The 13,553-nt window shown below is 43.1% G+C and overlaps 1 protein-coding gene across 15 annotated transcripts in view; it reads left to right on the plus strand.

Moving 5' to 3' along the window:
* The window catches only part of PDE1C (phosphodiesterase 1C), a 701,054-nt gene that overhangs the window by 212,571 nt on the left and 474,930 nt on the right, over nucleotides 1–13,553 (plus strand). For all 15 annotated transcript variants that reach the window (XR_010842164.1, XR_010842165.1, XM_067042382.1 and 12 more), the window contains one exon: nucleotides 6,449–6,620. Coding sequence is in view for 13 of the 15 variants with exons in the window: in XM_067042382.1 (XP_066898483.1) it covers nucleotides 6,449–6,620 (172 nt within the window). In the remaining 2 variants the exon portion in view is untranslated. The remainder of the gene's footprint in view (nucleotides 1–6,448; nucleotides 6,621–13,553) is intronic.

Below are 13,553 nucleotides of genomic sequence, written 5' to 3' on the forward strand. Positions count from 1 at the left end.
TCCTTATAATGCCTCGTGTTATGCCAGCTTCCTGAATCTCTCTCGGGTTTGTGCCTTAGGCCAGGTTATAGGTGATACGGTACTAATGAGCTGTTATAATTAGATCCTTGTGGGTGGAGCCCAAGTTCTACTTAAATTACAGCTTTTATCAAGTCAGATAATGGCTGGAACACTCCAGGACAGGGCTGGGGCTTTGATATTGCCCTTCTTTAAAACATTTATTATTATAGTTTTAAAAAAATTATTGTTTGGGTTCAGTGAGAAGGGTAATTTATTCCCCATTTTATCCTGCTGTGAAATTTTCTTATCTCAGTCATGATAGAAGTGTTTGCTGAAATAGAATATTCTCATTTGAATCACGTATTCATCATCTGTGTGCTTCCTCTTCATGAATATGGAGGGAATCTTTGCTTATATTTTCTATCTTGAAATACAGCTTTTCAGAGCACGGTTCAACTGCAGGCCCACGAGCTGCTCCACCCCCAGCATTTTCTAACGGCATCACAGTCTACCTGGCTGCTTAACCAGACACCTCAATCGATCTTGCCACTTCTCTCTTCATCGTTTACACCCAATCAGTTACCAAATCCTACTGATTCTACTTGCTTATCTCCTAAATCCACCTGTTTCTCTCTGTCTTCATTATCACTGTGCTTTTCCAGACCCCTCATTTTCTCACGGCCAATTTGCCTTTTGGTTGATCACCCAGTTCTAGGCTCATGCACACCTCCCAACTGGAACATCCTCTGTATTGCTGGTTCCCAACATTTTTTTGAGCAAACACCACCCCTCTCTTAAGTTAAAAAACAAAACAAAACAAAACAAAAACCAAATCAAAGACTATCCCATGAGAGTGATTGTTCTCTGGGTTCTCAAAGGTCAAGAGAACCAGGCCATTTCCATTTTTTGAGTTTCCCAGAGTATTAAAAAATGTGAGGAAATGCCAAAATAAGCTATAAAAATTGTAGTGTGTTATAACTGTTTGCATTTAACAAATTAATAATTTTAACATGAGAAAACTGTGCAGTATAGTTATGCCTTTCACAAGATAATTGGAGGATTTATTAAAATGTCAGTTCTTAGTACTTTATAGAGGGTGTATCATTTGGATATGGGGAGCACCTTTATGTTAATATGCTGAGCACACATATAACATTTAGGAAAGCATTTGGCTACAAACAACCAAATACCTAAGAATATAATAAGTCAGTATTCATATGTGTCACATCTAGAAATCTGGAGATGAGGGAGACCAGGGAAGCTGTTCAACTGTGTTGTTGGGGATTGAGATTCTTTCCACTTTTCTATTTTTCCATATGCAAGATGTAAGCTTTTGTCATAATGCTTGTCACCTCATGGTCACGAGATGGCTGCTGTAGCTCTAACACACATTCACCTTCCAGTAAGAAGAAGAAAGAAAAGCAAAGGGGAAAATAGGAAAGGCAAAATTTAAAGGGACAAAAATGTTTTTCTCCTGTTGAGACTTTACTTTTTCATTGGGACAGAGACACTAGTCCCAGGGATTTCCACCTGCATTTCGTTGGCCAGAATTATAACATATGGTTAGCCATAGCAGTAAGGGAGGCTGGGAAATTGAGTATATTGTTTTCTAGCCTCTTTGGAAGAGGAAGGCAAGTAAAAAGGGAGTTGGGAATGAATGTTGAGTGAATCCTATTTATAGCTTCTGTCATAGTCGTCTTCTTTTTTTTTTTTCCCTTCCTTTTTATATATTTTTTTTATTGAGGTGAAATTTACGTAACTTAAAATTAATCTTAAAGATTTTATTATTTTAACATCTTTATTGGAGTATAATTGCTTTACATTGTTGTGTTAGATTCTGCTGTATAACAAAGTGAATCAGCTATACATATACATATATCCCCATGTCCCCTCCCTCTTGTGTCTCTCTCCCAGCCTCCCTATCCTACCCCTCCAGGTGGTCACAAAGCACCGAGCTGACCTCCCTGTGCTATGCAGCTGCTTCCCACTAGCTATCTGTTTTACATTTGGTAATGTATATATGTAAATGCCACTGTCTCACTTTGTCCCAGCCTACCCTTCCCCCTCCCCATGTCCTCAAGTCCATTCTCTACCTCTGCTTCTTTATTCCTGTCCTGCCCCTAGGTTCTTCAGAACCATTTTTTTTTTTAGATTCCATATACATGTGTTAGCATACAGTATTTGTTTTTCTCTTTCTGACTTACTTCACTCTGTATGACAGACTCCAGGTCTATCCACCTCATTACAAATAACTCAGTTTCGTTTCTTTTTATGACTGAGTAATATTCCATTGTATATATGTGCCACATCTTCTTTATCCATCCATCTGTTGATGGACACTTAGGTTGCTTCCATGTTCTGGCTATTGTAAATAGTGCTGCAATGAACATTTTGGTACATGACTCTTTTTGAATTATGGTTTTCTCAGGGTATATGTCCAGTAGGGGGATTGCTGGGTAGTATGGTAGTTCTATTTGTAGTTTTTTAAGGAACCTCCATACTGTTCTCCATAGCAGCTGTCTTCTTTTAAACTTGCCAGTGTATCTTTGTAGCTGCTGGTACCACTTCTAAAGGTGTTATTGCATGTCCATCTCTGACCCCTGATGGACAGATAGCTTGGATCACATGACCCTTCTGATTCACTGACTGAGAAAATGAAAAACCTATTATGCATTCATTAGTGCTTTTACATAAATTTCTAATTTATTAATCATATCTATATATACTTAAAAATTAGTTGTATATATAAACTTCGTTATTTCATCTACAGATACAGTGGATTCACAGACCTCTTCATATAGCCTTGCTAGTCCCCATGGGTTCACTACTCTACAGCAGCCTAGTTTCCTTTCAGGAACACAGAAATGGTCATGTCACCATAACCTTGGTTAAAAATCTTTAGTTCTTTTTTGCCTACAGAAGAAATTCTAAAATGATTAGCATTTTATTCAAGTCCCTATACAACCAATTTTTGGCCTTATCTCTGGTCACTGTCCTCTCTCTCGAGCTGCTTTGTTCTGCCGCGGAGCCTTTGCACATGCTATTTGCACTGAATGCTCTTCTCTCTCTTCCCCATCTGCTGAACATCTGTTCCTGCTTTAGATCCATATCAGACATCACGTTCCTTCTCTGTGTGGCTTTCCCCAGGGCCCTGAGGCAGAGTGGGGGAGCTCTCCTCTGCCCCTTCTAGCACTTCTTTGTCCCTTTGTTATGGTGCATTGCCCATTTATTGTGATTGCTTATAGGCTGACTCATCCCAAGGGAACTAGTCTCATTCATCTGTCTATTTCGAGAGCCCAGAATGGAATCTGGCATATTTAGAGAATTCAAAATTTGTATATTGAATGAGTAAATGAAAGAATGAAGGGAAATAGGCAGGGAGTTTATTTTAAGTTCTTCTCTTAGATCAAATCTAAGAAAACAGGCTGCTGCTTTTGTCTTCCTCCTAGAACCAGACCTTCGTTAACACAAAACCAGACTTTCATTAATAGGACCAGATCTTATTAAGATATGTGTTTAGGACTTTGAAAAAGCTGTCTTGCATTTCAGGAGTTGGAGGGCTCTGTTTTCTGCTCTTAATGTGCCTTAATTTTCTCTGGATTGACACAAAAGCATTTTGGATGTGGGACACCCCCAAGGATCATTCGTGACCATGGTCATTAAAAGAGTTGTTTTCAGGGCTTCCCTGGTGGCGCAGTGGTTAAGAGTCTGCCTGCCGATGCAGGGGACGCGGGTTCGTGCCCCGGTCTGGGAGGATCCCACATGCCGCGGAGTGGCTGGGCCCGTGAGCCATGGCCGCTGAGCCTGCGCGTCCGGAGCCTGTGCTCCGCAACGGGAGAGGCCACAACAGTGAGAGGCCTGCATACCGAAAGAAAAAAAAAAAAAAAAAGAATTGTTTTCAGACCCATGGGTGTCCTTGGTGAAGGTTCAGGTGTCCTCATGAGGTGCTCCCTTTTGTGTGTGAAGTTCTTTTGATCTTAGCTGCAGAGACAACCTTCAGGCACAACAAACTATGGTGATTTCTTCTGTTGTGGGCTGTGGATGATTGATCAGGGAGGCATCCCCACGAGCATACGAATCTGTTCTCTACCCACCGATCACATGCATGTGCATTAGCTGGCACTGCTCCTTACCCCTCCAGGCCCACCTCCTCATGCCCCATAAAGAGTCTTTGTGTGAATTAGAAAAAGGTCCTCCTTCTGCACGGATGGGATAGAAAAAGCCAGCCCCCTCTGGATGGACACAGCTCCATGGGTGCATGACTCAGAGACCTGACAGTATATCTGAGCAAAGATAAAGGCTTTCTTTCCTCTGGGAAGAGGATAACCAGCACCGGCCAATGGTAACTGGGTAATGATAGTGGTCATGCCCTCAGTCTCTACCTTAAAAATGTAACTTGCTCATAGACATTTAAAATGCTAACTATTTTTATTATTTATTTTTAATACTTATTTGTATTTTTATAATAACTCTTAATTTTAGAACATTTTTAGATTTACAGAAGATTAGCAAAGATAGTACAAAGAGCTCCCAAATACCCCATTCCCAGTTTCCCCAATTATTAAGCTTTTATATTAGTATGGTACATTTGTCACTATTAATGAACCAATATCGATATACATTATTATTAACTAATGTACATACTTTATTCAAATTTCCTTAGTTTTTTCTAATGTCCTTTCTTAGTTTCAGGACCCCATCAGGATACTACATTTAGTTATCATGTCTTCTTAGGCTCCTCTAGGCTGTGACAGTTTTTCAGACTTTCCTTGTTTTTTGATTACCTTGTAGGTTTTGAGGAGTACTGGTCAGATGTTTTGCAGAGTGTCTGTCAGTTGGGATTTGTCTTTACCCTATGACTAGACTGAGTGTTTTAATGGGTTTTATTATTTTTAGGTGTGGTAAGGCCAACAGATCAGGGGATGACTGCCATTGAAAAGATAGTTTGTTAGTATTCACAGATCCCAAAAGAGGGGGTACACGTCATACCACAGAGGCCACGCTAAGAAGCATTGGGGCTGTTGTTGTGAGGCGGAGGGAGGGCGGAACTGTGGGCAAGTCTTTTTTTTTTTTTTTTTTTTTTTTTGCGGTACGCAGGCTTCTCACTGCTGTGGCCTCTCCTGTTGCGGAGCACAGGCTCTGGACGCGCAGGCTCAGCGGCCATGGCTCACGGGCCCAGCCGCTCCGCGGCACGTGGGATCTTCCCGGACCGGGGCACGAACCCGTGTCCCCTGCATTGGCAGACAGACTCTCAACCACTGTGCCACCAGGGAAGCCCATGGGCAAGAGTCTTTACTGTGGTTTCTGCAAGAAGGAATGGGTTCTGCCAGGTAAACAGGCTTGGGATTGGCTAGTTTGAATAATTTTAGTGGGCTCTGGGGCATAGGGACTGTCCCTAGATGTCTGGTACCTGTCTGGGGTTATTGGGGCCGGTGGAGAGTGGCTCAGGATGTGAAAGCTTGGTGAGGGAGGTGTTGGGGTGTGGTGCTGGTTTGGTTGGCTTATATCTGAAAAGCATGCCCCTTGGAGGGGGGACTCTTCCTGAGGAATGGAGGGGAGGTGACAGAGGCAGGAGGCCAAGGCAAGAGGACTCAGGTGTATTTTCTGGTTGTCCAAACAGGGCATGTCTGGGATATACATGTAGGGCAGATGTTAAAGTATTAAGTTTACAGAAGATAGAAACATGCTTAGTACTCTGGGGTTATATATCTTGGGGAGAAAGACCATGGAGGTAAAGTGCCATTTTCATCACATCATATCAAGCATATAACTTATCACTGTTGATATTGACCTTGATTACCTGGCTGATCAGGCCCTATTTTGTGGCACCATGTCTACTTCATGTCTGCCTTTAATGTTCATCTCATACGTTTGAAGTGTTTGTAGGGTAGGGTATTGGTAAACATCCAATGTAGTTTTCCTTGAGTCTTGATCTTCCAGAAGAATGAACCTGCCTGTAGTGGGTTCTAGTTCTTAGACAGGGGGCCCTCTTTGGGGTGGATGTCTCCACAGAATACAGTCTTGAAACTTGGGCCTTAGTCAAGATAAGTTCACAGGGGAGGCTTGTGCCTAAATATCCTGCTGTTCTCTGAAGTAGTAGTCCTTTGTATACTTCCAGTTGCTGAATAAATACTTCAGTAAATACCGACAACTCTGTCAGGAGTTGGAGTTGATTACCACTGAAATGAGACAGGATATATATTCATAATGCTTAGCTGTGAGTTAAAATGCTCAGAGTATTAACCTATTTTTGTATATGAATTTAAAAAATCCTGGTTACTACATAAGTTGCCTGACCAAAACCTTCTGGAGCCCTCTGATGTTGGTGGAGATCATGAAAGATATGTCAGTGTTCCTGCTCTGCTTTTGAAAATCCTGAGTTGGGCAAGGCAGGCCGTGGAGTTGGTTGGTAACTCACCTGCACCCCTTTTTCCCCCTCATGCCTCAGGGTCTAAGTCTCAGAACTGTCTGTGGAACTCCCTCATCGACGGTCTCACAGGGAATGTCCAGGAGAAGCCACGGCCGACGATTGTCCATGACCCCCGGCCACCAGAGGAAATCCTAGCTGATGAATTGCCTCAGCTTGATAGCCCGGAAGCCTTGGTGAAAACGTCCTTCAGGTTTGGTGGATTGCAACTCAGTTTGTTCCTTCTTATTTGCTTGTGGAGTTATTTCAGTCCAGTTGGATGCCATGTCAGCGTGGCCAGCAAATTACCTCATTTCTCTGCACTAAATAAATTAGAATTGATGAAGTAGTGTTGGAAGTAATGCCCTCTAAACTTCTGGCTGGATTTCCTGAATGTAGTGAAGACCATATCAGTAGTTAAGTTGCTGTTGGTATTTAATTGGTATTGGCATTTAAATGCTGAGGCAAAGGATTTACTGACATTGGCAATTTGAATTGGATTAATGAGTCTTTTGCTTCAAAGGAGGATGACGCAGGGAGATAAGTTCACAGGGGAAAAAGCTCGTGGTGGGAATTAACTCAGCCCCGTGCCTTTAGAGTCCCTTGCTGGAGGAAGTTTTCTACTTGTAAGAGAAGTGAGAGCTGCTGCCTTCTGAAATGAAGAGCGGATCTTCTTGTGTGGTTTCCCAGGTGGCTGTTGACTCTGTTCTTGTTCATCGTTTAGTCCTGCGTTTTCCCGCAAAGTTCTCTGGTGTTTTCTTTTTGTATTGTACTCCACTTCCATCATGAGGCACCTCCTTACCTTCTCACCTGTATTAAATAAAAATCAGTCTGGGTATGGATGCGGTATAGAAAAGTGATTCTTTTTTCTGAATGGGTCTTTCAAACTCACTTTTGAAATACGCAGTCGTACTGGTATCAGAAATTAAGATTTAATGATTTCGCCAGCTTGCCTTCCTCCCCTCCTTTCCCCCTGTTATTCTAATTTTACTTCTTTCATTTTTCTTTCCATTATATAAGGCTTTCATACTCTCCACATGGCTAGTAGTACATGTAAGCTTCCCTTTTCTTCCCTCAAACAAATCAGACAGGATTTGGAGTCCAGGAAATATACTTGAAAAATGTGCTCTCTTTTGCATCCGGGTGATGTGTGTAATCGCCCAGTAAAAGCCATTTCATTGTGTGAAGGTTCTTAGTGTGGACTGAATTATAGATGAGTTCTGAAAAGGAGTGATGAATAGGGGTTTGGATTTCTTTATATAATGTGACTGATGCAGTGGCGGGACCAGAATTGCAAGGCAAATGCTTTTCTTATTCCTAGTAAGGGTTTACTGCATTGTGAGGTTTAAATAAAATAAAAACCACTCAAGTAGAGAGAAGTACATTCTATGAACCTATGATTCTCTGCAAGTGACTGTGGGAGGAAGAGGGGAGGGTGAATGGGTCTCATGGTCTGTGTGTTCTCATCTCCAAGTGTCTCTGGTGGAGTGAACCCCTTCATATACTGTCTTCTGGTAATTACGCCTTCCACCTCAAACCAGGTTCATTGTCTTCTTCAGTGAATAGCTAAAGAGCTGCTCCCGTGAAAAGAACCTCTTATTTGCTAGCCCAACTCCATTACCATCATCCCTTCTCTTTGCATTCCCTCTGTGCTCTTTAATAGAGGTACTGATGGCCATGAACTTCTTTTGATCTGCTAGTTGTATTATGTGCCAATGTCTTGGTTCCAGAAAGAGATTAAGTTTTAAGTTTGTTAAGGTCAGGATTTATTTCTGATTCCTTGTGGCACTTGGTGTGTAGTAGGAAAAACATAGTAGGTATAAATATGCCAGTCCTATAGCAGTGGAAGCCAGAAATGTATTGGCATTTGTTGTTCATTTACTGGTCTCCTTAATACAATTCTGTGCTATCCTGGAACCATCCTTTCTTCCAAAGAAGATAGTTGATTTCAACAGCAATGTTAGAGGGTAAATATTCTCTAATGCAGTTGTCCTTAATTGTGGTAGTAACGTCGGTTGTGAGATTTGTTGCAGATAAGTTATTATAAGCAAAATGTGGGAACAGCTTACTTATCAAGAAATAATTTAGAGAAGAATCAAGCTTGCTCTTGTAGCAGAAGACCTAAATAGACATATCTCCAAAGAAGACCTACACATGGCCAAGAGGCACATGAAAATCTGCTCAACATTACTAATTATTAGAGAAATGCAAATCAAAACTACAATGAGGTATCACCTCACACCAGTTAGAATGGGCATCATCAGAAAATTTACAAACAACAAATGCTGGAGAGGATGTGGAGAACAGGGAACCCTCTTGTACTGTTGGTGGGAATGTAAATTGATACAGCCACTATGGAGAACAGTATGGAGGTTCCTTAAAAAACTGAAAGTACGGGTTTCCCTGGTGGTGCAGTGGTTGAGGGTCCGCCTGCCGATGCAGGGGACACGGGTTCGTGCCCCGGTCCGGGAAGATCCCACATGCCACGGAGCAGCTGGACCCGTGAGCCATGGCCGCTGCGCATGCGCGTCCAGAGCCTGTGCTCCGCAACGGGAGGGGCCACAGCAGTGAGAGGCCCGCATACTGCAAAAAAACAAAACTAAACTAAACTAAAAATAGAACTACCATATGACCCGGCAATCCCACTCCTGGGCATATACCCAGAGAAAACCATAATTCAAAAAGACACATGCACCCCAATGTTCATTGCAGCAGTATTTACAATAGCCAGGTCATGGAAGCAACCTAAATGCCCATCGACAGACGAATGGATAAAGAAGATGTGGTACATATATACAATGAAATATTGCTCAGCCATAAAAAGGAATGAAATTGCATCATTTGTAGAGACTGTCATACAGAGTGAAGTAAATCAGAAAGAGAAAAACATCGTATATTAACGCATATATGTGGAATCTAGAAAAATGGTACAGATGAACCAGTTTGCAAGGCAGAAATAGAGACACAGATGTAGAGAACAAATGTATGGATACCAAGTGGGGAAAGCAGGGGTGGGGGTGGTGGGATGAATTAGGAGATTGGGATTGACATGTATACACTAATATATATAAAATAGATAACTAATAAGAACCTGCTGTATAAAAAATAAATAAAATAAAATTCAAAAAAAAAAGGTTGCCCTTGTAATAGTACCACTTGTTTTCTAGATGCCTTTTGGATTGCAGAGAAGGAATGAGTTATAGCTGGATATTAAATGTGTGATAGGAATATATCACAGTGTGTTCCCCCCCACCTCCCTTTTTACTCCAGGAGTGAAAAAACCTGGTAATTGCTGACTCCAATATTAGTGACTCTGGAAAATCTAGGACGACCAGTGCATTATGCTCCTACAGTTTTAAACTTCACAGGTGCATCCATGATCAGCACTCTCAGTCCCTACGATAACTTCTTTAACCAAGCAGTACAGTTGTCCCTTTGCTGAGATTGAGGTGTTGGGTTCTTTTTTCTGACTCTGAAATTCAGTCTCTCAGCCACCGTGCCGTGTGTGTGTGTGTGTGTGTGTGTGTGTGTGTGTGTGTGTGTGTGTGTGTGAACACACTTATACACAACCCCACACACAATTAAGGGATCCGGGCATGTGACTGTGAACATCCTGCCCTTTGCAGTTCTGCAGAGTCTTGTTTGCTGTGGAGGAACACGTGGTTCTTGTGAATTGACATCCTCTGTCCTCATAGCTCCTCTGCGGGATCGTTACCACCGAGCAACAGGGGAGAAGTGATAGCTTTGCCCACTCCCTTCTCTTTCTCCTTATTCATACTTGGAGGGCATTTGGAATTTGGGGCCACAAAATATGGTCATCTTTTTTTTTTTTTGCTTGGGCAAGGAAATGCCTCTTTATTGGTGCTGAAGCTGTTCCTGAGGCAGTCAGACCATGGGACCCTCATTGGGACCCTTGCCCTCAGCTACTTCCACCTGTGGGAGATACTCTGTCCCAAGGGCACCTCTTCTACCAGCTTCTGTAACTGATGCAGAAGTGGGTGTGGTAGGTGGGGGTATCCTTCCGGGCAGCAGCTGGGGACGCACGTGCAGGTAGCGCTTGGCAGCCACCTCCCGCTCCTCCACGCCTTTGAGCAGATACACAGAGTGAATAAGATCAGACTTGGGTTTTGTGGGTCCAGGTGCAGACACTGTGGGCTCTGAAAGCTCACGAAGCCTCTTGGCATGAAAAAGTCTGCTTTCAAAACCAGAGACTTTTGAAAAGAGGAAAGTGGGAACCATAACTAAATAAAAAGGCTTGAGTGTCTCGAAAGTAGACACTTCTGGGAACTGTACCCAGGTGCCTGTTTTCCTTGTTCCTCACGACCTGTCCCTTTGAACCTTGTTCTGCTCAGGTTTTTCTTAAAAGGGATGAGAGAATATGCTGAGCATGAAGCTTAAGGAAGATAAACCAGTCCAGCCAGTCTGATTAGTGACCGGAATCTTAGTACTTACCACTAGAGGACCCAAGAGAACAGGAAAGAGCTGGCTGCTGAGACTGTCTCCCCAGCTTCTAGTGTGCACATTTGCAAAGGTGAGACCCAGCCCAGATTGTACTGAAAGTCAAAAAACCAATGTTTATCGAGCATCTGCTATATCTAGGAACTGTACATTCATTTGCTCATTTAATCTCCCCCAACCCTGGCAAGGTGTGTATTGCTATCCCAGTTGTGCAGGTCAGGAAACTGAGGCTCAGAGAGATCAAGTAACTTACTCAAAGCCACCCAGCAAGTGGCAGAGCTGGAAATTTCAACCCAGTCCACCTGGCTCCAAAGCCTTACCTGTCCACCATGTTCTACCACCACATCACCTTGGCTTTCCTGCTTCTGGCTTTGCTGTTGGTGAAATAAGGTAGCCTGATCGGATTTACTAATCTGGATGTGCAATTTGGATATATAGTTTGAGGCTTATCCTATGAGACTGACCCTGTTCTATTGTACTAAATCTTTTTTCTAGTCCAAACTTATGTTTTTGATCCACCTACCCCTTTCTGGTAGGAGCCCATTAAGGTAAACTTTATGTCCAATAAATTCGTTGAGGGATCCTGTTAAATGCAGACCCACATTCAGTAGGTCTGGGTTGCAGCCTGTGAATCTGTGTTTCTAACAAGCTCCCAAGTGATGTGATGGTCCAAGGACCACCCTCTGAGGAGTGAGGCATGGGCTTTGGAATATCACAGGCATGAATTTGCAAATGCTTTTCTCAACTGTGTGATTTTGAGTCATGGTTTTGATTTTCAGTTGCCTCATTTTACAAATGGAAACAGTGAAATAACAGCAGTGGCCTTGGGTCCTGTTGCTAGGATTAAGTGGGCAATGAATATGACAGCTCCTAATTCCTTCTCTCCCAGTTTTTCAAAATCCTGTTTAGGAGTGGATTGATCCTCTGCACCTTGACTCCCTTCTTCTGTGACTGGGCTGTGCAATGTGCCCCAGGCTGGGAATACGAGCCCAGTAGGTACTTTGTGAGCAAGGCCGGGCTTGCTCTGGCCTGACCTCCCTGGGCAGTAGTGGAAATTCTGAAGCCATCCAGCACCTTGGCCATCTCAGTTACTTACCTTGAATTGTGTGACTTAACAGAGGTTTTGATAATTTTGCACTTGGAAGAAGAATATGCTCACTCCCTGGAGAGTCACTGGGGGATTGATGAACTTCTCTTCCCCCATAGAATGGACTTATTTGGGCTTTTGGCAAAAGCGTTCCTGATTCTATACATAACTTACTAAGAAATGTTCCAGAGAGCATAACTGCATTGAGCCAACACCCTCGGCCGCAGATGAGATTAAGTCCTTGTCAGATCCCATTGAATGGATTGCGTTTTCCACGCAGAAGTAAATCATTGAACTCATCCTCATTTTGGCTTTTGGCAGTCATTTTTCCACCAACAGCTATAGCCAGTTTATAGGAGCCAGTTTCTGACTTGATTACTTTCAGGAAACGTGCAATCTGGCCGATGATATGGCTTGGTGTGGGGTAGCGACCCCTGCAGCTTCAGACCCCACCCTGGGATGAGTCATGGGTTAAAATTCCCAATTAGCTCATGGGAAGTCTGGTCACATGTCTTTCTCTATCACCATATGTTGGTCACCCACTGGGAACTTCGGTGGGGTGGGGGGGCTACTTCTGTGATTTAGTGCTGTCTCCCTGGAGTTGACATTTTTCCTTTCTAGTCTTCGCTAATCCAAAGCAGTAGAGTTTTGCTCAGGTCTGTGAAGGGGAAAAATGAAAGAATGAATTCTGATTTTTTTTTAAACTCAGAAGAGTTTCTATTGCACCTTTGGCTTCCCACAAGGGAAATATTTAGGCTTCTCTTTACAAAGCAAGTTTTTATAGACAGATTTTACAATGTTGGAAATTGACAAAGCATATATCATTTAGACACCGTTCCATTTGAATTCTTCCTGGTCCTTCCACTAGTATTTTGGGAAAGAGGGAGTTTGTCTCTGTGGTGGCCATGTGAATGCACCTCTCACATCTCTGACCACAGGGAATGTACTTGACCCATGGCCCCAGCTTCTGTGCGAGGATATTTGTCCCTGTGATGGCTGTGTTTCTCAAGGGCACTTTCAGCCAATGACTAAGAGTGCCAGGGATCCTAAGGGTGGCCATTTCTGGGAGACACGGGACTCCTCTTATGGTGACTTCAGCTTGAGGACTCCAAGTTCCTTGGTGAACTTTCTTTAGAACTGCACTGTGATCTGAGATGTTCCCACCCAACCTGCCATCCTTCTCTCCTTCATTGCGAGTCAGACCTGCATCTCACCTCTCCCTGCCTCCTCTGGCTCCTTCTCCATTTTCTCTTTCAGATGTTCCCCCTGATAAATTTCTTGCATATCTAATCCTTCCTTGGCACCTGCTTCTCAGAAGGCCCCGGCTAACGCAGTCTCACACCATGCTGCGATCCTCTGCTGGCCCACCACTGCCAGCTCTGTGCTGTGGGCACAGCTTCAGCTTCAAGGCTACTGGCCTAGAAATCCTGGGCCAGTTTTCTGTACTTGATTTTATATTTGATGCTGCATCTTCCCCATGGGCTCTAGTGGTGGGGTGAACATGGGGCAGGCCACAATTTTTTTTAGTCTTTTGTACTTTTATTGCCCACTGGAGACTTTGCTGAAACATTGAGATTAACTAAAGAAACTACAACATGAGAA

This window comes from Kogia breviceps, chromosome 9 (assembly GCF_026419965.1).
Source record: "Kogia breviceps isolate mKogBre1 chromosome 9, mKogBre1 haplotype 1, whole genome shotgun sequence".
Taxonomy (NCBI): domain Eukaryota; kingdom Metazoa; phylum Chordata; class Mammalia; order Artiodactyla; family Physeteridae; genus Kogia; species Kogia breviceps.